The sequence below is a fragment of the Pungitius pungitius genome, chromosome 14 (assembly GCF_949316345.1).
Source record: "Pungitius pungitius chromosome 14, fPunPun2.1, whole genome shotgun sequence".
Classification (NCBI taxonomy): domain Eukaryota; kingdom Metazoa; phylum Chordata; class Actinopteri; order Perciformes; family Gasterosteidae; genus Pungitius; species Pungitius pungitius.
The window spans coordinates 493,985-518,020 of record NC_084913.1 but is presented as its reverse complement, the minus strand read 5'-3'; the positions used below and the strand labels follow the sequence as shown (position 1 = coordinate 518,020).

General features: G+C 45.6%; 4 protein-coding genes across 5 annotated transcripts; 2 read left to right on the top strand and 2 right to left on the bottom strand.

The window, feature by feature from the left end:
• The first annotated feature begins 29 nt into the window (after positions 1-29).
• Positions 30-2,795, top strand: LOC119227414 (uncharacterized). The gene is made up of 6 exons (XM_037486178.2): positions 30-345; positions 873-953; positions 1,227-1,340; positions 1,429-1,757; positions 1,850-2,185; positions 2,260-2,795. Exons 5-6 carry the CDS (start codon positions 1,864-1,866, stop codon positions 2,601-2,603), a joined length of 666 nt encoding a protein of 221 aa, XP_037342075.2. The 5' UTR covers positions 30-345; positions 873-953; positions 1,227-1,340; positions 1,429-1,757; positions 1,850-1,863; the 3' UTR covers positions 2,604-2,795.
• A 598-nt stretch (positions 2,796-3,393) lies between these two features.
• On the bottom strand, positions 3,394-7,089 carry LOC119227410 (dehydrogenase/reductase SDR family member 13-like). Its single transcript, XM_037486174.2, has 6 exons — positions 6,791-7,089; positions 5,660-5,778; positions 5,165-5,288; positions 4,733-4,905; positions 4,088-4,241; positions 3,394-3,710 (listed from the first exon to the last, which is right to left on the bottom strand). Exons 1-6 carry the CDS (start codon positions 6,915-6,917, stop codon positions 3,454-3,456), a joined length of 954 nt encoding a protein of 317 aa, XP_037342071.1. The 5' UTR covers positions 6,918-7,089; the 3' UTR covers positions 3,394-3,453.
• Positions 7,090-8,359: 1,270 nt separating this feature from the next.
• On the bottom strand, positions 8,360-9,334 carry hikeshi (heat shock protein nuclear import factor hikeshi). The gene has a single exon (XM_037486177.2). The coding sequence runs from the start codon at positions 9,116-9,118 to the stop codon at positions 8,531-8,533; it is 588 nt and encodes a 195-aa protein (XP_037342074.1). The 5' UTR covers positions 9,119-9,334; the 3' UTR covers positions 8,360-8,530.
• A 3,783-nt stretch (positions 9,335-13,117) lies between these two features.
• On the top strand, positions 13,118-23,999 carry LOC119227383 (NLR family CARD domain-containing protein 3-like). 2 transcript variants are annotated; one of them, XM_062557236.1, is made up of 11 exons: positions 13,118-13,288; positions 15,731-15,856; positions 15,945-16,058; positions 16,417-16,566; positions 17,254-17,329; positions 17,484-17,694; positions 17,854-19,618; positions 20,036-20,209; positions 20,482-20,655; positions 22,258-22,304; positions 22,424-23,999. In XM_062557236.1, the coding sequence occupies exons 2-11, from the start codon at positions 15,768-15,770 to the stop codon at positions 23,035-23,037; spliced, it is 3,414 nt and encodes a 1,137-aa protein (XP_062413220.1). In that variant the 5' UTR covers positions 13,118-13,288; positions 15,731-15,767; the 3' UTR covers positions 23,038-23,999. The 2 variants fall into 2 exon arrangements, with proteins under 2 accessions (XP_062413220.1, XP_062413221.1); XM_062557237.1 differs by having other exon boundaries at positions 13,593-15,856.
• Positions 24,000-24,036: the final 37 nt, after the last annotated feature.

Here is a 24,036-nt window from a genome sequence, read left to right as displayed (position 1 = left end):
GCGTTGAGTCCTGTGTTGGTTGCTGGTCTTGATGCTCTCCCAGTAGGTGCTGATGGCCATCATCTCCTCCTCTTCTCCTCACGGGAAGGAGCCGAGGAGCTGCTCAGAAGGTCTTTAGAAGCTGTGAAGCCACCAGGGTTCCTCCTCTGTAGCGGTGAGGGAGGACCAGGGGGAGTGTCTGACTCAAACTGGACGCGTCACATTCCTGCAGCACGTTGCCTCGAGGCTTCTCACCGGAACCTGGAACTGAAAAGTAGAGATGACTTAGAAATCTCTTCCAGAAGAGACAAAGTGTCTCTGAGGACCAGACAATGGAGGCGTTTGTGGTCCTGATCCTTGGACACAGTGAGTGAACCTCGATTACCAGCAGCTGTGTTTATAAGATAAAGATTATTAATAATCTGTTGAATCAGAGACGAATCTATTCTCGTACTTCAGATCACAATTTTATTGAATCTTTTTAATTCACTTTTATTACTCTCATTATATGTTGATTCTAGTACTTTTGTACATTTTGAATGAAGAGTATTTTCTAAACTGTGGTACTTTATACTTTATCCGATGTAAAAGTTCAGATTACCTCCACATCTGTATTTTGATGAGGTCCAAATGTTTCTGTGAGAAGTTTTGAGACGTATTATTTAGTCCGTCTGTATCTTGGAGTTTTTGTAAAACTTACTGAGCGTCTAAAAGTAAACTAAACATTGATTTAAGTTCTTTAGGGCATTTCAATATTTATTTATCCAGTCTCTTTATTTGAGTATATGAAGTATTTGTATAAAGATCATCTACTTTCTAATGTTTGCATTGTTGATGTTGAAAAAGAATAATTGTTGAGTCATACTCAACATACTGTTTGTGTGTCCTCCCAGTTTCCCAGCATGCCCTTGGCGTGGCAGTGAATGAGGGGGAGGAGTCTGTCCTGCTGTCCTGCCACGCACCTACTGTCAACGGTGAGGCCGCCGCCCCCTTTCATGTCCACGTAGTACAGCCACTCACAAAAGAGGGAGATGAACATGGTAACCTGGCCTCCAGCATGGCCTCACATGGAGCCCCCTGTTCTAGACTTCCAAAGGGACCTGAAGACCCTTGACTTTGTCTGCAGGAAGTAAGATTGAGATGAGGAGGTGACGAAGGACACGATGGGGATTGCCTTAGAAATGTGATGTTAGAAATGTGTCATCAATCTTCAACACGTCACATGTTGTTGGTCATATCGCCCACAGATCTGGCCACTTTCACTCCTCTGGTTCTGTTCCTGGTGGCTCTTCTGGTTGTTCTACTGGTTCTGCTACTAGTCACGGCCATACCAGTATATCTCTGGGACAACACCATCACGGGTACGTTGCATGTGGTCACAGGACGTGTGAGGGCCTCCCTTACGGTTTGTGTTTGTGCAGCTGACGTTGTGGTCGGTTCTCCTCTCAGTTTCCAGGGTGGAGGTGAGGGAGGGGGTGTGGTTGGTGAAGCTTCCCTTCAAATCCAAAGTCCAGCTTCCTGAGGACGCCACGGTCGAGTGGACCCGCTGTGGCCCCGAGCCCATGAAGGTCCACGAGTACCGGAAAGGCGCCAATTACCTGGTCAGACAGGACCAATTTTACTGCGACCGCACAAAGATGGAAAAGGCGGCACTGACAACCAGAGACCTCAGTCTGACCCTGAGGGACCCTGCTTCAGGGACAGCGGCACCTACATCTGCACCGTCCACAGGGACAGAGAAGTCGTGACCCAGAGGGTTGTACGACTCAGAGTCACAGGTCAGTGGGGCCGACACCAGTCAGAGACCTTCTTCTACCTTTGTGGTCACTGCGCCACAGTGAAATGATGATGTGGTTTGTCTCCTACCAAGTCGTCCACGAGGTGATGGAGTTCGGGGAACATGCCAAATCTTTCACGCTGCCCTTCCAAACTACCGCTCGACTGCCTCAAGATGCAACGGTGGAGTGGAGGCGATCCGGGCCCCAAAGCATGATGGTCCACATGTTTAAGGATGGCCAAAACCAGCCAGACGAACAAGACAGATATTACCATGGTCGCACCAAGATGAGGGACAACCCACTGCAAAGCAGAGACCTGAGCTTAACCATTCGTATCTATGGCAACAAAGACAGTGGGACCTATACCTGCACTGTCCACAGGGACGGAGACATCCTGGCACAGAGAGTAGTGGAGAATAGATTTAAAGGTAAGTACTTCCAACACAATTCAGCCACAGCTGCTTGAGTTGTGGACATCATTCTTTGTTGTCTCACATCGCAGCATCGTGTGTAACGGTGGAGGTGGACAAATGGGTGAAGACCGTCAAGCTGCCTTGGAAATACACAGCTGACCTACCAGAGGATGCATCAGTGGAGTGGTGCTCATGGGTGATTGTCCATCTGTATCAGAACGGTAAAGACCAGCCTGAGCGGCAGGACCAGATCTTCAGAGGCCGCACAAACATGGACAAAGACCCGCTGAGATCTGGTGATCTGAGCCTGACCCTGACTAACCTCACTGAGGGAGACTTCGGTATCTACTCCTGCAATGTTTTCACCGACAAAGACATCATATGGAACAGAATAGTGCTGCTCCAGGCTAAAGGTCATAAGATGAAGATGTAAGGCCAAAGAAAAGAGAACCAGAACATGTGTACTTTAGTAGCAACACAAACTAGGTTTGTTCTGTAAAGTCTGTATTTGTGTAACAAGCAGAAATTGACTCAAACAATATCACCAAAAAGCAGCACACAGTTTGACGAGCAGGTGCCAGAACTTTGTCCTCTTTGCCACCAGTGGGCGCCGTCTCACTGTCTTCGGTCTTCTGTCTCCAGGTACCTTGTAGTCTTGTCTTCAGATGTTCTTCGGTCCCTCAGAGACCCGAGTAATAACGTAGTCTTTCTGATTTGAATGTTTTCCTCAGGAGACGAGGAACAACAGTCGAGTATCAAGTTTTTATCTGCTTCAAAAGAAATGTGTAATTAAAAGGTTTATTGCATGAGTTTCTGGTTTTGTGAGTTTTAATGTTCTACTTTTAACGTGAACGTTTGTGTGGCTCCAATGTTCACGTCTTCATGCTTACGCCACTTGTATTTAACAACGCTGTGAATTGTGGGTAATCCCAGACCCCGGAGTGACCCGAGTGACCCCTGAATGACCCCTGAGTGACCCCTGGCATTCTGCATCTCGCTACATGACGACTGATCAAACCTTGATTTTAAATCAATTAAAAGAACTACGTTGAAACAGAAGAGGAGGAAACTAAAAGTCAGCGTGGGCTTCCTGTGGAGACACCTGTCCATCGTGTCCAGTCTCCGTCCATAGCCCTGATGGGTCAGGTGTCCGCCACCAGGGGGCAGCAGCTCATCCTCACACACCCCCCTGATGGAAAGACGCCACACAGAGAAAGCTTTGAACCACTTTATTCATGAAGGAAAGGCCTCACACTACAGTGGAGGAGAGGAGAAGGTCCTCCTCAGAGTCCACAGAGACGCTCGCTGACGTCCCACAGCTTCCGGGCCACGGCGTCGTCCCGGCCGCGGGGCTGCACCTCCTCTGCGGCGCAGCAGGAGAAGTAGCGTCCGCTCAGCGGTTCGATGCCCTCCTGCAGGGAGCAGTGCAGCGTGGTCTGAGCTCCGGCCTCCGGCTCCAGGAAGAGCAGCCGGGCGATGGGCTCGATGAAGACCTTCTGCCACAGGCCCACGTTACGGGACAGCTCGGTGCGCACCACACCTGGGGGGTCACAAAGGGGTCCGGGTGTCACAACCTGTCGTTTTGGGGAATCAGCTTATTCGCCGAGCTGGAGTCTCCAGTAGGACGCTTTTAGCTTAAAGACCAGAGGTCTGTCGTTTTGAATCAGAAATCAAACTGATTTCCCTGAGAAGTTCTTCTTCATGTCCCTCACCTGGCTGTCCCTCACCTGGCTGTCCCTGAGTGGGTCTAAGCTTCCCTGGTTCTTAAGACTCCATCCAGTAGAAATCAGTCCAAACAGACTTAATAAGCAGAAACATCTGGATGTAGATGTGAGTGTGGATAAAAGTACTTCCTGTTGCGTGTTGGGAGGAAGTGGAACGTTGCTTCCTGCAGGTGGTAGGCTCACTTCCTGTTACCTGGGTGGACGCTGTAGCAGGTGACGTTGGATCCTTTGAGCCTCTTGGCGAGCTCGTGGGTGAAGAGCACGTTGCACAGCTTGCTGTTGCAGTACGCCTGGAAGAACTGCCAGCTGTAGCGTCCGGTGCCCAGGTGTCTGTTCACCGCCAGAGCCTGAACGCATCACGACAACAAGGGCGCTGTTAGCACGGGCTCACCTGAGTGACAGGTGTGGACTGAGCTTGTGTCCTTAACGTGTTCATGAGTCAGCGTCTATGGTGCGTTCAGGTGCTCCTTAATAACCAATTTCTGCTGTTTCAGGATGTGAAAATCGTCATGTAGAAACAACAAGAACATTTAATCGGTTTCTTTTGATTGGATGATGCAGGAGGGAAAGATAATTGATGCTCTCACTAATTAAGCCCTGAAGAGATATAAATCACAGCACGATGTGGATCAGATCTGAAATGAGCTTCAGGGTGACGTACATTATTCAAAAAGCACATTTTTTGAATAATTTAGGATTTAGGATTTTAAACATGACAGTTAATCAGTTTTTTAACAGCTAATGAGCAGCTCGTCTCCCTGTTAGTTATTATTATTATTATTGACCTCAGATGGCTTCGTGTGGATAAAAGCTTCATGGTGAAGCGGCGGTGACTCACCTCGGGGTCGACGTGTCCCCATCGGTACGCCATGGAGGACACGGTCACCACGCGTCCTCCACCCCCCTCCTTCAGGCGCTCCACCAGCAGGTAGGTCAACAGGAAGTGACCCAGGTGGTTCACCCCGAACTCGATGCCGAAGCCGTCTTCCGTCCGTCCGTCAGCCACCAGACCTGCAGGCAGCCAATCAGAAATCAGCTGGTTTAACGACGCCTCAAAGATGATGATAAACATGACGGTGATAATAAAAACAACTATAAGATGGACATTTACGACCTTTCATCTGCTAGTTTACTTTGTGACATTCTCAGGTTTACACTCATTCTTTGGTTTTTAATTCATTTGGAGCCACGAGAAGCAAAAGCTCTTCAGCTCTCAATCTGGCGGGTCCCATTTAAATGAATGTCCCCATTAGTCTTCTGGTGGGTTTACCAGCGTTGTTGATGAGCAGGTCCAACCTGGGCTCAGTTTTCAGGAACCTCTCTGAGAAGCTGCGGACCGACTTCAGACTGGCGAGGTCCAGCTGCATGAAGAGCACGTTGGTGCTTCCCGTTTCCTGTGAAGACGACGGTCACCAGAGTCAGATACTCGTAATGTTCTGATGAAACAAACTGGAGCTCAACGCAGTGAACGGCGGCGCGTTGCAGCGACGGTTCTTAACGTTTCAACTCGTTTCATCAGTGACGTTTAAACCCTTTAATCTGTGTCAGTGGGTTAAAAGTCTTTCACCGATGCAAAACACTGCTTTCAGTGCAAATACTTCAAATGACCCCTCGACGCTTCAGATTCACATTCCCCTTCCTGTCAGAAGACTTAAAATCAGCTGCTTTCCTGCAGTCAGCCTCTTCCAAAGATTACGCTTTAACTTCAGCTCCCTCAGAGCCGATGGAATCCACCGGCTGCATGTTGGTACACGTCGCCTCCTACCTGCCGTATTTCTGCCATGGCGCGCTCCGCCTTCTCCCGGTTCCTGCAGGCCAGGACCACCCTGGCGCCCCTGCTGGCGAGGTGCAGCGCCGTGGCTTTACCGATGCCGGTGTTTCCTCCTGGAGACGGAAAACCAACATGAGACTTCCTTCTGCTTCACGAGTCGCCTTATGGGTCCTCACAGGACGGATAAGGAGGATAAGTCCCGCCTCCCCGCCCCCCACAGAAATATGTCAACGGCAGCTCATCGCTCATGACATCAAAAACCCATCCAGAGAGGAGAGGGATGCTAAGCTAACCCAGCTAGCACCAAGGCTAGATACAACCAGGCTATTTTCTACCTTGTAGATGAATATTGGAGACAACTCATCCCGGACCTTCTCAAGTGGGTTTAGGGGGCGTGGTGGTGGAGGCCAGGTCATGTGACCCAGCACTCCATCACTATCTTCTCCGTCTTATAGCCTCCCGGAGCCTGGAGGTGCGTTTGAGGTCTTTGTCCAGTTTGAATACAGATGCTGGTCCACTAAGCTGGAACCAGATGGGATGGCATGAGGAATGGAGACCTCCTCCTCTGTGCTTCAGAACCCATCCGCTTACCTTCTCTGCGTCTCACAAAGACACGGCGGATAGAACCAAAGATCTCAGATGTGGACTCAGAACAGAGTCCAGATGTCCACTGGTTCCTATGCATTGCTTTTGTTTGCATTTCTGAGGCTGGTTACTAATGGACTCCTGTCCTGGGGGGCTTAATGAGAGACACTTTCTCCACAGCGTTTGATGTTATCTCGACTGCACTTAAAGAGACATTCAAAGTTCTTGAGATGTTCTGGTTTGACCGGCGTATTAGTTTTAAACTCATGGTGGATTTAGTTGAGTGGTTCCTGGATTAGAAGTGAAATAGATGGATTCACTGTAGAACTGTGCAGCCACCCTGCACAACACAGCGGATGGTGACAAACTCAGTAAAATGCAAGAAGGTCACAAATTAACTCTCTGCAACATGCACATGTGAATAGTAGTAATAACTCGTATTTAGGGAGTGTATCCTAATTTAAACGGTACACTGATCAGATTCTTTATCCCGAACGTTAAAGCTATCGGCGGTTGTAGCCCCGCCCCCCGCTGACTCACCTGTGATGATGACGGTCTTGCCGTCCATCGCCGCGTTCCCTTCGCACCTGGAGCTCCTGAAGAGGGTCCGCGTGAGGAACAGGTAAGCTGCGAGCAGCGCGGCGGCCAGCAGCAGCAGGTGGAACATGGTCTCAGCGGAGTGAGGAGCACGCCGAGGCCCGCGGACCGCCTCTTATACACCTGGCGGGACTCACCCGCCGGGCCGGTTCTACCTGCCCGGGGCGGGGTGCCTCGGCCCGGTCCGGTTGGACCGGTTCCGCTCTCGGTCCTCATCGTTCAGCTGAAACTTCTGCTGCTGTTTGAACTTTCACCTACTGTGCACACGGGGACGGGATTTCCGGTTGGAACCTTCAAAATAAAATCCAGGTGACGACATCGTTTTTATAAATGACCGAAAAGGAGAAAGAATATTCTGGACATAATAACCAATAAATTAAGGTTATATTTAAATACTTTGATTTTGATAACAATATTATTTATGATATAATGACATGATACTTTTTGTAAAAATAATGTTTTCTTTAGAAAATAAAAATAAAGTGTCTTTTAAATTACCTAAAAAATATAAAATTAAGATAATCTATGTTGAGATAAAACTTATCAAAATGAATAAAAGGAAATTAAAAAAAAAGATCAGCTTTGCCTTCAAAATGCTCATCTTCATTTTGAATGTTAGATGAAGAGCTTCAGCTTCACCTGGTGGACGATTAAAGTATTAAAACACCAGAATCAGTACTTTAATTGACTTTCTACTAATCTTTACCTCACAGGGACAGTTCTAAACGTTTCAATGTGTCTCAATGATCTCTTTCTGTCACCAATGACAAAAACACAGTATGAGACCTGCAGAACCTCTTTAAATGTTTATCAGGCAAACAACTAAATACTTTAAAGGGTAAAAGTCAACAAACATCTGTTTGTATTTGTCTTTAATGTCAAAGAGGTTCTATCAGGACGAAGCTCTAATCATGTTGGTGGTTCTGAACTGAACTGATTAAGATCTGAGATGCGCTGAAACATGTATACGGTAATAATATTAATACTAATATTAATCCAGTATCAGCGGTAACTTGCATTAGGAGTGAAATGAAGACGCTTTGGAGGACACATCGGATCCATCCTTTTGCGGTTCAGCATATCCCAGCATGCAGTGCAGCAAACGAGCATTTAATTAATTCAGGACGGAATAAACTGGTGAAATTGGTGATCCATTAACTCCCCCCACCTCGTTCAGAGCAGCTGACTGAATGAGACAGGCGAGTCTCAGCGGAAGTGACGTATGCGGTCGAATGCGTCCTTAAGGATGCAGACTGAGAGCGTGTGAAAGGCCCCTTGTTTTAATGTCAGAATCACTGACCGACCCCCCCCAAAAAACTCTGTTCTTCACATGGACGACATTCTAATAATCTGCAGGTGTCTGATAAAACAAAGGAGACTAAGTAAACTGCATTATTACATAAAACATTGGAGTATAATTTGCATATTAAACTTCATGCAGTAAGTTAACTCAGGATTTAGCTTCACACAAAGAGAATCTTCATTTATTAAGACGTTTGTGTTTATGAAACCAATTATTTCATCACTTTGTCGATGCAGAGATTTGATTAACGATCAAACTGTTGAAAAATTAAATTGCAACTACACACAAAGAGTATTTCTTATGAAGGTGTATTCTTTATTTGAATGAATGAGGCGTAACAGGCGATAAACACCTGAAGGCACCGTGTGTAGTTCAATGTCTCAGGTCTTCCAGAAGTTTGGGTTCTGGCTCATCCTCCTCTGGAAGTTCTGGTACCACTTGAGGACGCAGCTGGAAGGGATGAAGGTCTCCGACGGGTTCGGCGTCATCTGCGCCTGCGTCACAGCGAACGACGCGGCGAAGTTGTACAAACTGTCCAGCGTCTTCTGGGCGAACTGCGCGAAGGAGTCGGCGGTGGGCGCGGCGGCCCCGGACACCGGGGTCTGCTGGGCCAGGAGGTCCAGGGCCTCCACGGACACGCCCACCTGAGCCACGGAGGAGGAGGGGGAGGAGCCGAATGGATGCGCCCCGCCCTCCCCGGCCGTCAACCCCGAGATCCGGAAGATGGCGCTCGGCTTGTCGTTGGTGATGAAGCCGAGCAGCTGCCACACCGCGCCGCCGCTCGCCGGGTCCGGGAACGAGAAGTACACCGCCCCGCCGGTACCGGCGGGGAACGGCACGGTGCCCAGCATGAACACCACCACGTGGTTCACGCTCTCGTAGTCCGCCACGTGGAACACGAACTTGTCTGCCGCGACCTGCGCCGCGTCCGTCTGCACCAACCGGCCGGCGACCAGGCAGCCGAACATCGCCCCGCTAGCCGTTAGCTTCGGCGTTAGCCGTTAGCTTCGCCCGCGGGCCCCGGTGTGGCGGCGTAAGAAGAACTCTGCGGGACGCGTTCCTCCGGTGGACCGAGAGAAGCTTCTAGTCCGGTCCGCTACCGGGATGCTTAAATCCGCTGCTGGGTTCTCGACCGGACGTTCTCCTCCTCCTCCTCCTCCTTCTTGCTCTACCGCCACCAGCTGGTGCGGAGTGTGGCTCAGGATGACAGGGCCTTTTCTCAATACCTGAGACGGCGAGAACGGACTCGCGTTCCCGCGAGAATAGACTCGGGAGACGGACTCGCAGGTTCTGGAGAACGGAGGACGGTCATTTCCGCAATTGGAACAGCAGCTGACTTTATGACGTCACCACGTCAGCTGGTCTTGCTAATACGTTTTAATTTAGTTTTTGACTTAAATATTTGACTATTAACAAGCTTTTGTCTAATTTTCATTTAAAATTAGAAATGGTATATATAATGTTGAGCACCATATATATATATAATATCAGTCATAAAATCATTAGCGTTCATCATTTTAGGAGGAGGAGGTTGGATACAGTAACAAAAAATTAACTATTATACAAAAATATTTTAATGCACACACACCTCCCGTTTGTCTTGTTACTTCAAGAGGCTGATAATCAGTATAGTGATGCTCGTACAGCAAGCTGCTGAACACACATCAAAGATCTTACAGAGAACTATACAATAATTTTATTCATTATTATTATAATTCAGAGCTTCAGAGTTTCTTTGAAGCTGAAGTTCTGCTGCCGATTTAGAGTCTCGATGACGGTCCCCTCTTGTCCTTTAATTAAAACATCGTTTTAACGCACAATGATGGACAATAAACAAGCTGCACTCTGTGGATACAGACAAGACGTTAAAGTTACATTTAACCATGAAGTTATGAATCTAAACTCTGTCCTCAAACACGTTACCGGTGAACAGCATCAGTCTCTGACACCACATTAAAACGTATGAAGACTCGTTATAGTACAGTTAAACCTCATGTAAAACTGCTACGGAGACGTGAAAACCAGCGGAGCATTTCACAGAAGACTCGCCGAAAACAGGCTGCTTTCTGCGGGCTGAGATGAGCTGACCGCCCGGTGCTGGAGGGTCTGACGGTCCGTGAACTACACCTCACATCTCCATCCACGGAGCACACTGTTACGAAGGCTAACTAACTAACTAACTAATCATCGTCATCAAATTACATCCCGTTACTTAAATAAAGTAGTATTTATAAACTTCGACATAAAGTTGTGTTTATTTTGTTGCCTGTTGCTGAGGTGAAATGCATTCTGGGATATTTGGCTCTCACAAGAACAGACGAGCTGCTCCGATGCATTCTGGGTAAAATGGGCGGGGCGAGTCACATCCGGGTATTATGACCGTTCTCGGCCAGATGCGGACTTGAGAATTGGATCAGTACTCGGGCTGCGACTGATGACGTTTCACGAGTCCACGAGAACTAAAGTCCACTCAAGAACGCATAGTGAGAAAGGGCCTTTGTGTTTGTATTGTACTGTAATATTCTGGCACTGAGTAGTGTGTGTAAATGTGAAGAATAACGTGCCACCTTTTCTGAACCTCTTTTGAACACTTTTGGTTTCTGCTTTGCTGAAGTTGACTTCAACTCTTTTGCAGGTCCTTGCTGACCCAGATGTGCTGGAACCCATCACCTGAGTCCTGTATGAGGTTCCATCCGGTCTGCTGTCTTCTGTAAGCTGCCTAGTGAAGAACTAATGTCCTCTCATGTCCTGTGTCCTCTACTGTAATGCAAACAATATGCATTTCGTAATCACTCCCTCTGTGATCATTTTTTTCAGGCAATATTTCATCCTCCCAAACTTGATGAGAGTGTAAACTATTATTGCACTCCTGTTCCGGTGTAAGTTCTTTTATTGTGAAGGAGGAGAGGAAGTAGAGGAAGGGTGCAAGGTTGTGAAGAATAAGTGAGGAGTAATAAAGTTGCGGCCGGCGTGGCGCAGAACCGGAGCCGTGTTGTTGTTTTTTTATGAACCCAAGTAAAGGCGTACCATAACCCTCAGCTACAAGAGTTCAAGTAACACAGCCTGAGAGGATTAGATGTCGAGATACAGAGTAGAGTAGATACAGAACATTCAAATATATATGTATGTATTGTGAATAATGGAACTCTGCAAGGTAGTGTATGTAGTCCGTTGTTATTAAATATAATGATAAATGATATATTCTCTCAGGTTGAGGAGAACATAAGAAAAGTCTATGTGCGCAGATGACGGAGCACTTTGGGTAAGAGGCCGTAATGTTTCATTTGTTAAGAGCAAAATGCAAGCTGCAATAGTGGTGGAGGAGGAATGTGTCAGAAAATGGGGATTCAAGCTGTCTGTAGCCAAAACACAAGTTATCTGCTTCTCTGATCGCACCCATCGCCCTAAAATTGTATAATAAAAATCTGGAGCAAGTTAAAACTGTCAGATTTCTGGGGATTTGGTTCGATGAAAAGCTCACATGGAACATACATTTAGACAAGGTCCAGAATAAATGTCAAAAGTCGTCAATATACTCCGGTGTTTGACAGGGAGGGAGTGGGGAGCAAGTAGAGCATCGTTGCAAAATACATATTGGGCATCATGAGATGTGTGTGTAGCTTACATGTCAGCAGCAGAAACAAACCTCAACAAATTGGATGTAAGCTCAAGCGTTGAGAATCATCAGTGGATCATTCACAACATCTCCGGTATCAGCAATGCAGGTGGAAGTGGGAGAGATGCCCCTGAGGATTAGAAGAGTTAAGTTAATGCTGGCACACTGGGTTCATCTCCAGGAGCATCGTGGAACTCACCCAACCAAAAGCATTCTGACAGACTGCTGGGAACATAGAGAACCCAACCACACAAGCTTTGGGTGGGTAGGTGATGTAATGGCAGGAAAAGCAGGGTTGTGTCAACTACAGTATCGCCCTGCAGTCTCAATCTCCTCCATCTCTCCCTGGTTATTCCCATCTCCAAAGGTAGACTTTGGGATACAGCAAAAATTGAAGGAGAAGTCGAAGCAAAAACCAGCATGGTGCATAGTACAGAATTATTTTGATCAGCACTTCTCAGACTTTACGTTCATATTTACGGACGGATCTAAAGACCCCAAAACAGGATGTGCGGGAGCAGCAGTTTATATCCCGTGTGAGAGTGAGATCTGCATCAGGCAAAGAGCATCAGATCATGTGTCAGTTTATACCACAGAGCTATTAGCGATTCTATTGGCCCTGCAGTGGCTGGATAAGAGGGGAATTAACAACACCGTCATTGCATCTGACAGTTTCTCAGCACTTTCCAGCATAGAATCCAGTAGATCAGATATCAGGAAGGATATAATCAATGAAATATTCTTCATAATGTATAGGATGGAAAGTAGAGGTCAAACCATGCAATTCATCTGGGTTCCAGCCCATGTTGGTGTGGAGGGGAATGAACACGTTGATATTCTGGCCAAACAAACGCTCAGAATTAAGAACATAGGTTTACAAGTTCCATTAAGCAAATCTGAGGTCATGCAATGCATTAGAAAATATGCAAATATAGTATGGCAGGAGTACTGGGATGATCAGGAAACTGGAAGGCATCTCTACAAAATTCAAAAGCATGTTTGGGTAAGGAGGGAAAGAAGGGAAGGAAACGTCATCACTCGATGGAGAATAGGACACACAGGACTCAACCATTCACTACATAAAATAGGCAAGAACCCAACTGGGAAAAGCTCACAATGTGACCAACCAGGAACTGTGGAACATGTATTGTTACAATGCAGGAGTTACAGTATACAGGGGGAACATCTTCATCAGTCACTAAAGAAGGTAAAACACCAGGACTGATCACTGTCAGGTCTACTGGGGAATCAAGCAGATAAAACGTATGGTTTTATTATTTAGTTTTTATGAGAAACGAATTTAGTTAAACGGATCTAGTTTTTTTTTCCTGTACTTTAGTTCATCTCTTAGTGTTCTGCATAATCTCCTGCTCCACCCTCCAGTCCAGATGGTGGCGGTAATGCACCGAACCGCCAATAAGCACTAAAAGAAGAAGAAGAAGAAGAAGAAGAAGAAGCGCAACAGCGCGTAAGCAGAAAGTTACCGGAGCTTCACTTTAACATCTCAAAGTGTTCAGATCCTGTGAGTATGTCCGTGATACACAATGTGTGCTTTAGTGTGTGTTTGTTTATGTGTGTGTTTATGTGTTAACGGGCCGTGAAACGTTTTAAGGTTCATTTAAACCGTTTATACGACAAACCCGGAAATACAGAAACCCGGAAACCAGTTTTCTGCAGTTTGTTTGTTTTAAAACGGAAATGTAAAAAACTTTCTATCTTTCCTTTTATCTTTTCTTAAACGCATTTCTTCGTCAGTGGCTGTGACGTCACTGTATAACCGTCAGTAGAGAACATCTGCTCTAAATGGCCCTTTCTCAATAACTAAGACGGCGAGAACGGACCTGCGTTCCCGCGAGAACAGACTCGGGAGACGGACTCGCGCTTTCGGGAGATCGGTCGTTTCCGCAATCGGAACAGCAGCTGACTTGATGACGTCACCACGTCAGTTGGTCTCGCTAATACGTTTTATGTTGAGTATTTTACTATTATCAAGCTTTTGTTTTATTTTTATTTAAAATTAGAAACTATATATATTATATTGATCATTAAATATATATAATCAGTCATAAAATAATTAGGCAAAGTATGTCAATGGATCAGATCAGAGTTGTTATACAGTCCAACATCTTTTTAAAGCAGATGAAGAGGAGCAGCTGTAGTTTGTGGTGCTGCTGAACTTTACTGGATTACAATGACAGGTGTCAATCTAATATTTATTCATATTAGATGGAAGAAACAAAAACGTTACTTAGTTGAACGTTTAAATTAGGGCTGTTGTATTACATCACACTGCATTAGCTTTATTTTTGTATGGTTTCATAAAGGAGGACGTTGGGCACAGTAACAACAATTAAACAGTACATATTTTACTGGATAGTAACACATTCCACACACACCTACCGTTTGTCTCCTTGTTACTCAAACATCAAGAGGCTGATCATCAGTGTGGTGTCATCGTACCGTTAAATGCACAAACATCACTATTCATTAAAATGGTGATGTACCTGAACCTCTTCTGTGTCTCTACATTAATAGTGATTAACCTCATAGTATTGTATGTATATAATGTAGTGATCAATGAGGCTACATACTGTTAGATAGATGACATGATCATTAGTGATTAACAAAGTATTTCATATCTATGATGCAGTAATCAATGGAAGCTACAGTTAGATAGGTGACATCATTAGTGATTACATAGTATTTAATATCTATGATGCAGTGGTCATAGAGGAAAAAAGTAGCAGATTATAGTCCGGAATTTCCGTAAATGTTGTAAATCTGAACACTTTGTTGCTACGTCACCATGACAACGTCAAATAGGTTTATTGTACTTTTTACTCTGATTTGAACGTCTTTTAGGCTGTTTGCTGACGTCATTTTAAGTACCGTATTTTCGCGACTATACGGCGCACCTTCAATGAATCGGCGATTTTAGAACTATTTTCCTATATAGAGCGCACCGGATTATAAGGCGCATAGAATAGAAGATACTGCAGTAAAAGGTTTGACTGGGGCTGCGTTGTGCATCCACTAGATCGGGCTGTGCTAAATCAAACGTTATTAAGCGTTCACTCCCATGGTAACGTTGTTCTAACGTTAATGTGGATATCAACAATATCTCTGAACCTCCAACTTTCCTTCTTGATTCATGAAAACATTCTTGGTAAATGCTTTGGTGCATCTTGCACCGAGAGGCAGCGCTGGAACAGACGGCGGACCGTCAGCGCGATCCCGACATCCAACTACGAGCTTTAATATACGCTGTTGGAGCTGCTGGCACCAGACTTTCCCTCCAATGGATCCTCGTTAACCAATATGGATCAACCAATTGATCCATATACATGGCGCTCCGGATTGTAAGGCGCACGCGTCGTTTTTTTAGAAAAAAAAGGATTTTAAGTGCACCTTTATAGTCGCAAAAATACAATAATGATGTAAACATGTTATTATGACAGCCTGAACACACTTTTTTAACGTCACAATGACTTCTGGGTAATTTCTTTGGGCCGATTCAGTCATCCAAAGCTGACTTAAGGAAATGATTCATAAAGGACTCAAACACTGTGACAGATGTGAGTCTGTGAGTCTGTTTGCTAAATGGTGGATGGAATGAACTTGTTTCTCTTTTCTGGTTTTCTGACCCTTCAAAGCGCTTTAAGGCTTCATGTCATCATTCACACACTGATGAATGACAGCAGCTACCACACAGAGACACCTGTCCATCAGTGACCAACATTCACACAGGACTCACAGCCACAGCAGCAATGTGGGTGAAGTGTCCTGCTCAAGGACACATGGACACAGGTCAACAGGACCTGGGATCCAAGCCACAGTCGCTGAGGGAGCAGGTTGGGATTGTGTGACAGAGGCCGACAGCATCTGCTGCTGTGACGTGAATGTGAGGTGAATGAGCTCTGTGTGTTTGTCCTGATGAAGATGAATAATGTGTGAGATCTCCCAGCAGGTTGTTATGAAGGTGTGAAGGTGTGGACTCTGCTATGAATCAGACTGAGGACCCAGAGGACAGAGTCCCTCCCTCTGAAGCCCCTCTGTGTGGGGGACATGACAGACAGACCAAAGCTCAGAGGTGAGAGGACCATCTCCAACTGTCCTCCACTCGTCTCCATGTCCCAACGTCTTTGACTCACTGACTCTGGTTCTACATGTGTGACCAGGACCCATCAGAGACCAGAACCTGGACCTGGATCCAGCTGTGTCTCCATGAAGAGTAACCGGTCTATGGATCGTCCTATAGTCTTCAAAGACGTCCGTCCCTCTGCTGATGCAAGGTGAGGGTCTCAGGCTGATGGTGAGGTGTTTCTACCAGACTCTCTGGTGGAGGTTCTGGGTTTCTTGCTCCAGGGCCCTTCAGCAGAGTCCAGTGAGGGAGGGAGAGCTCCATGGAGGACTTGGTGAGACCTGATGGGACTAAACCAAACTGACTGGTGAAGAACACAGTGAGCTGTTGATTCTCAGTGGGACCAGCAGGACCAGTAGACCTAGACCACTACAGTCATGTGGTCCACATCCAGACCTCACGTCATGGACCTTTACCTTGTTTTGGTCTCTGTGAGGACAGACACCATGTGAGCTGATGCTTCATGATTAGATGATGATGTGATGATGTAATCTCAGTGTTTCTTTCAGTTCACATCAGCAGAGAAGAAAGTCTCCTGAACCCAGATGTGTGTCCATGAAGAGTGATCGGTCTATTGATCATCTGATTAACTTCAAAGATGATCAGTCTATGGATGATTGGATTAACTTCAAAGATGGACGCCGTTCTTATGACCCACAGTAAGTTCTTAAACAGATGAAGAACTGTTCTGATCCTCAGTTGTAAATCACAGAAATGTTCATTCATTATTTAAAGTGTTGTTTCCATGACGATCCATCATGACAGAACTCCTTATCTTCATCTAACTGGTCCTTATGTGTTTAAGTGTGAATCATTAACTGTAAACATCCTCAGATGTAAACACAATGTGAGCTAGTTCCTCCACATCAGGATCAGCAGAGGTCACATCTGGAGACAGCTGCAGGTCTCTGGAGACAGATGACTGGGACTGATCATGTGATCAGAATGAACTCAGTGCTCTGTGGACCAGCTGACGTGGTCTCTGGACTCCATGCAGAGGTTTGGAGAAAGTCAGTAGACTCTGTGAAAAGGTCCAAAGACTAGTTTCATAAGATCTAAGGAGACTTCTAGAGGTCAGGGGACGGACTAAAGAGGTTTGGAGTAGTTCCATAAGACTTTGTACCAGATGCAGAGGTCTGGAGACGTTGTTTTTATGACCCACAGTAAGAACTAAAAACAGATGAAACTGACGGCTGTCACTCAACTAATAAACTGTCCGTCATCAGTCTTCAGCATCTGGTTTCCATGGTGATAAATCATGACAGAAGCCAATATCTTTAGCTAATGTTCTCTTGGTGTTGATGGTCCAAACACCATGTGAGCTGATGGTTCATGTTCCTCCACAGAGAGGACCAGGAGAGCTCAGAGGTTCCCACAGAGTCTGCCCAGCAGCATCAAACCCAGCTGGACTCCATCTTCATGGTGTGTACATGAACAACTACTTAAACATCTCTCAGTTCACCATCATCTCCATGCTGCACTTTGTAGACCAGTGGATTGTCCCTCTGTCCAACATGGACCTGATGGTGGCTTCCATGGTTCTAGTTGGTGTCATTCATAGAATGTTCTGTTCCAGCTGCTGGAGGAGAACATCCTCACCTTTGTGAAGAACGAGCTGAAGAAGATCCAGAAGGTTGTGAGTTCAGATTACCCAGAATGCTTAGAGAAGGAGGATGAGGAGGTGCTGGATGAAGAGCAGAGGAGGAGCAGAGAGGCATTTATGAAGATCTCTGTGCACATCCTGAGGAGAATGAAGCAGGAGGAGCTGGCTGAGCGTCTGCAGAGCAGTAAGAGGGTTTCTCTACAGACTTCCCATGCTGATGAATGAGACCTTCACTGATGTCTCCAGAGATGGACAGAATATATTCATGGAGTCATTCTCTGAGGAAAGGACATGTTAAAATCTATTCTGTGACTCATTGATCTTCTCTGTTGTCTTCATTCAGGACTTTCTGCTCCAGTTTGTCAGCGTGAACTCAAATCCAACCTGAAGAAGAAGTTCCAGTCTGTGTTTGAGGGCATCGCTAAAGCAGGAAACCCAACCCTTCTGAATGAGATCTACACAGAGCTCTACATCACAGAGGGAGGGACTGCAGAGGTCAATGAAGAACATGAGGTCAGACAGATTGAAGCAGCATCCAGGAGACCAGCCAGACCAGAAACAACCATTAGACAAGGAGACCTCCTCAAAGCCTCAGCTGGAGGAGAAGAACCAATCAGAACAGTGATGACTAAGGGAGTGGCTGGCATTGGGAAAACAGTCTTAACACAGAAGTTCACTCTGGACTGGGCTGAAGACAAAGGCCACCAGGACATACAGTTCACATTTCCATTCACCTTCAGAGAGCTGAATGTGCTGAGAGAGAAGAAGTTCAGCTTGGTGGGACTTGTTCATCACTTCTTCAGTGAAACCAGAGCAGCAGGAATCTGCAGGTTTGAAGAGTTCCAGGTTGTGTTCATCTTTGACGGTCTGGATGAGTGTCGACTTCCTCTGGACTTCCACAACAATGAGATCCTGACTGATGTCACAGAGACCTCCTCAGTGGATGTGCTCCTCACAAACCTCATCATGGGGAAGCTGCTTCCCTCTGCTCGCCTCTGGATCACCACACGACCTGCAGCAGCCAATCAGATCCCTCCTGAGTGTGTTGGCATGGTGACAGAGGTCAGAGGGTTCACTGACCCCCAGAAGGAGGAGTACTTCAGGAAGAGGTTCAGAGATGAGGAGCAGGCCAGCAGGATCATCTCTCACATCAAGACCTCACAAAGCCTCCACATCATGTGCCACATCCCAGTCTTCTGCTGGATCACTGCTGGAGTTCTGGAGAACGTGTTGAAGACCAGAGGGAGAAGAGAGCTGCCCAAGACCCTGACTGAGATGTACATCCACTTCCTGGTGGTTCAGTCCAAAGTGAAGAAGGTCAAGTACGATGGAGGAGCTGAGACGGATCCACACTGGAGTCCAGAGAGCAGGAAGATGATCGAGTCTCTGGGAAAACTGGCCTTTGATCAGCTGCAGAAAGGCCACCTGATCTTCTATGAATCCGACCTGACAGAGTGTGGCATCGATATCAGAGCAGCCTCAGTGTACTCAGGAGTGTTCACTCAGATCTTCAGAGAGGAGAGAGGACTGTACCAGGACAAGGTGTTCTGCTTCGTCCATCTGAGTGTTCAGGAGTTTCTGGCTGCTCTTCATGTCCATCTGACCTTCTTCAGCTCTGGTGTCAATCTGCTGTCAGGAGAACCTGAACCAGTGCGTCTCTACCAGAGTGCTGTGGACCAGGCCTTACAGAGTCCTAATGGACACCTGGACTTGTTCCTCCGCTTCCTCCTGGGTCTTTCCCTGGAGACCAATCAGAGTCTCCTACGAGGTCTGCTGACACAGACAGGAAGTACCTCACAGACCAATCAGAAGACAGTCCAGTACATCAAGGAGAAGATCAATGAGAATGTGTCTCCAGAGAAAAGCATCAATCTGTTCCACTGTCTGAATGAACTGAATGATGGTTCTCTAGTGGAGGAGATCCAACGGTCCCTTAGATCAGGACGTTTCTCCACAGATGAACTGTCTCCTGCTCAGTGGTCAGCTCTGGTCTTCATCTTACTGTCATCACAAGAAGATCTAGAGGTGTTTGACCTGAAGAAATACTCTGCTTCAGAGGAGGCTCTTCTGAGGCTGCTGCCAGTGGTCAAAGCCTCCAACAAAGTTCTGTAAGTAAAGAGTTAGATTCAAACATCATGACATCATGTCAACATCATGGTTGTTTATTTCTTATTCAGAACATGAAAAACATGAAATCAGAAGATAAAGATTTATTTTTGTATCTTTCTTTAAAACGAGTCAGATGGAGGATGGAGAAGCTCAACTTTGTATTTTCAGCTCTATTTAACAACATTAAATCTTCCTTCCTCATCCTGATACTGATACTACAGTACTTCCTGTTAACAAGAGAGCAAATTAACTGATGTTTTCCTCTTGTTTTAAAGTAGAAAAAGAACAATTGTAAAAACTTTCACTGAACAAATGTTCTTTGATCATCATGATTTCATTTTAGTTCAAACTCATCACTAAAGAGAGTTTAATTTTAACACACATGTTATTTTTCTTGTTGGTTGTTGTCTCTTCAGACTCAGTGGCTGTAACCTCTCAGAGAGAAGCTGTGAAGTTCTGTCCTCAGTCCTCAGCTCCCAACCTTCTAGTCTCAAAGAACTGGATCTGAGTAACAACGACCTGCAGGATTCAGGAGTGAAGCTGCTGTGTGATGGACTGAAGAGTCCACACTGTGACCTGGAGACTCTCAGGTCAGGATTCAATGTCCACTTGGTGTCTTTATGTTTATCAATGGTACATTTCTGACCTTCTTTAGAGTCTTTCTGCTCAGAGGATTTAAATCAAATATGTATTTTACAAAGATTGTTGATGGACATTAGTGGGTGTTTTTGACTAGAAGCCAGCAGTGACCATGTTAATGTGACCCCTCTGTACCTGACAGTATCTCCGTCCTGCAGTGACCTTCTAGCCCTTACAGCTCCCTCAGGTCATGTGACATGTGTGTTGTTTTGTGTGTCTGCAGCCTGTCAGGCTGTCTGATCACAGAGGAAGGCTGTGCTTCTCTGGTCTCAGCTCTGAGATCCAACCCCTCCCACCTGAGAGAGCTGGACCTGAGCTTCAACCATCCAGGAGACTCAGGAGTGAAGCTGCTGTCTGATGGACTGAAGGATCCTCACTGGAGACTGGAGACTCTCAGGTATGAAGACACCTGCTGCATTCACAGACCATCAGTCTGGTAGAGGAGGTCGAGCTGGAGACCTTTTCTCTGTCACACTGTCAGTCTGGTCATGTGACCCTGAGACACCAAGCTGACCTCAAACTACCAGAGACTCAGTTTGAGTCTGTTTGTGTCCCTCATGAGACCATCAACACAGACTGAAGTAGTGAGGAACAGTAGATGCTGGTCGTCTTACTACAGCAAGGTCATTTTTAGCCCATTAGCTGCCCTAAGAATTGCCTCCCCACCCCCAACCCCACCCCCCCCTAGGGCTACTTTGAACTACATCCATTCATCATTCTGATATACATTATAGGTACACTATGTAGTATATATCATACTGTCCATTTCCATTGAGAGAAGCTTGCAGCAGAAGCAGGAAAGACTATTTTTGTCCTGTGACCAACCAGCTTCTCCTCATTTTTTCTCTGTTCACTAACTGTGGGTAAAAATAGTTGTGATGGAAACTTTGTCCATCCGATGGTTTTGGAAAGGTGAGATGTGGATTGGTATGATATGGTCCTCTACTGACTAGTTCTCCCCTGATGGACTCATGGAGAGCAGAACTTGTTGAAGTGTCTGCAGAATCAGGGCGGGTTGTGTCTTCTGCTCCTTCACCTGAAGGCAAATTCATCCACTAGATGTTCGTCTTAATACAGATACGTGATGACAACAGGAAATACAACTGATCCTGTTCATATGTTGAGGTTTATCACTGATCTTGTGAGTCTTAATACGACACGCAGTAAATACATCTAAATCATTGTTTTCTTTTATCAAGATCAGTGGTGTTTAATGGAGTAAACAAGTATTCAAACATTTGAATTAGGTGTAAATAAATCGTGTTTTGTAAGCTTTTAGGTGTAAAATAAAGATGATTAAATAGTCTTACCTGCTGCATGCTGTGTTTCACTGGCTGCTGTGCAGGTGTGATCCTACATGTCCCTTCACCTGTAACCCAGATCAGTGAAGTTCTTCAACATGATGAAACCATCAAGAATGGGCTTGAAAGTCGTTTACAACAAATGGAAGTTTGAGGTCATATTTTGGGTGTATTTACATGATCCTGAAGTATTACAGATGATTGAAGCTTTATTAATTTGCATTTATAGACTACTACTTCTACTAAAACTATTACTACCACCAATAATAGCGTCTTGATGGATCCTCACAGCAGAAAGTTTGGTGTTTTAAAGGAGTTCCCCAAAACCATCTTCAGAGAAGAACCAGCAGATGATGGTGGACCTGATGTGTCAGAGCACAAAGACGTTTGTTTAGACTCTGTTAATGTGTTAATGAGAGTTAAGCTCCTCCCACTTCAAACAAATAAAATAAATGCTGTTAACGTAGCAATCTAATAACAACAACAATAGTGTGTTAACACGTTTATAACACGTTTTTAACACGTTAACATGCACTAATCCTAACAGATGATGAATGAGTGAACATGATGAGCTGTGGTCATGGGCCAATCAGAAGAAGAAGAGGTGGTCCATGTGGACATGAAGGACCAAGCTGTGTGTATGAGAGTGATGTCATGTCCATGTCTCCATGCTGCTCTGACCCCCCTCCTCCTTTCAGGGTGGAGCCTGCTGGAGTCCGATGGATGACACCAGGTCTGAGGAAGTGTAAGTGAGCTTTGAGTTGGATTCATCACACTGTGACATCACTCATTCACCTCTGTGATGTCACTAGATGAACACATGATTCATAACTGCAGCTGTATTGTGTCTTGTTCTCTCATCAGATTCCTGTGAACTCACAATCGACACAAACACAGTGAACAGACAACTCAAACTGTTGGACAACAACAGGAAGGTGACACGTGTGAAGGAGGTTCAGTCATATCCTGATCATCCAGACAGATTTGACTCCTATCCTCAGCTGCTGTGTAGAACTGGTCTGACTGGTCGCTGTTACTGGGAGGTCGAGTGGAGAGGAGAAGTTCATGTATCAGTGAGTTACAGAGGAATCAAGAGGAAAGGAGACAGTGATGACTGTGTGTTTGGAGACAATGATCAGTCCTGGAGTCTGAGATGCTCTGATGGAGGTTACTCTGTCCGTCACAATAAGACATTTACACCCACCTCCTCCTCCTCCTCCTCCTCCTCCTCCTCTGGTAGAGTAGCAGTGTATGTGGACTGTCCTGCTGGCTCTCTGTCCTTCTACAGAGTCTCCTCTGACTCACTGATCCACCTCCACACCTTCAGCACCACATTCACTGAACCTCTTTATCCTGGGTTTGGGTTTGGGTTTGGGTTTGGGTCCTGGTTCAGTCCTGGTTCCTCAGTGTCTTTGTGTCCTCTTCAGGACGGAGAGTCTCCTCCTGGTGGAGAACCTTCCTCTCTGCTCACCACATAGTTCAGTGTGTACAGCTGATGAAGGTCCATGTAGGTGCAGGTGGAGCAGGTGAGGGGTACCTGAGCTGGTCTGGACTCTGGGGGTCCACAGCTCTCTGGGACTTGTGCTGTTGCAGATGAACGTGTGAAAGAGCTCAGCGAGGTGTGTTTTAATGTCTCTGTGCTCGATGCCTCTGTGGATGAATCAATAATCATCATTTAGATGTTGGCTCCTAATTACAGTTTAATCTTAATCTTTATGTGTCACAATGTTCAAGAAGACATTTTATACGACTAATGTATCTGTTTGATAAATTGTGCTCAAATTTTAACTTCAAATATTTCAATGTGTCACATTAAAGATCATTTCACATAATTCAATTCATTTTATTTTGTATAGCCCAAAATCGCAAATTACAAATTAGCCTCAGAGGGCTTTACAGTCTGTACACATGCAACATCCTCTGTCCCCAAACCCTCACATCGGCACAGGAAAAACTCCCCAAAATATGAAAAAAAGGGAAGAAACCTCAGGGAGAACGTCAGAGGAGGATCCCTCTCCCGGGATGGACAGACTGACATGGATGTCATGTGTACACAATCAACAATGTAAAAGATATCTGCTTTGTTCCTTTTTAAAGCTTCAGCAAACCTCTGAAAAAAAGCTTTAATGACAGATATTAGTTGTATTTTTATTAAAGTTACATAGAAGTACAACGTTTAGTCCCTCCATGTAGTACTTTGTGTTGTATAATTGTTAATAAAGGTGTTTAATGTGAAACTTTATTGATGAGCAGCGTTCTGCTCGTCGTGTCATAAACTTTTCTTTCTTCAACAAGAACCTGAGAAACGAGTAAATGTCCATAACGCAGAAGAGCCTTTTTATTTCTATTAATCAATAGTTGGTTTGTGGTGAATCAGATGGTGGCCTGTGAGGGTCACTTTGGTCTCCAGCTCTTTAGTCACATGACTTCCTGCTTCTTAAGGGACTTTTCATTGTTAATGTAAAGGTTTTATTACC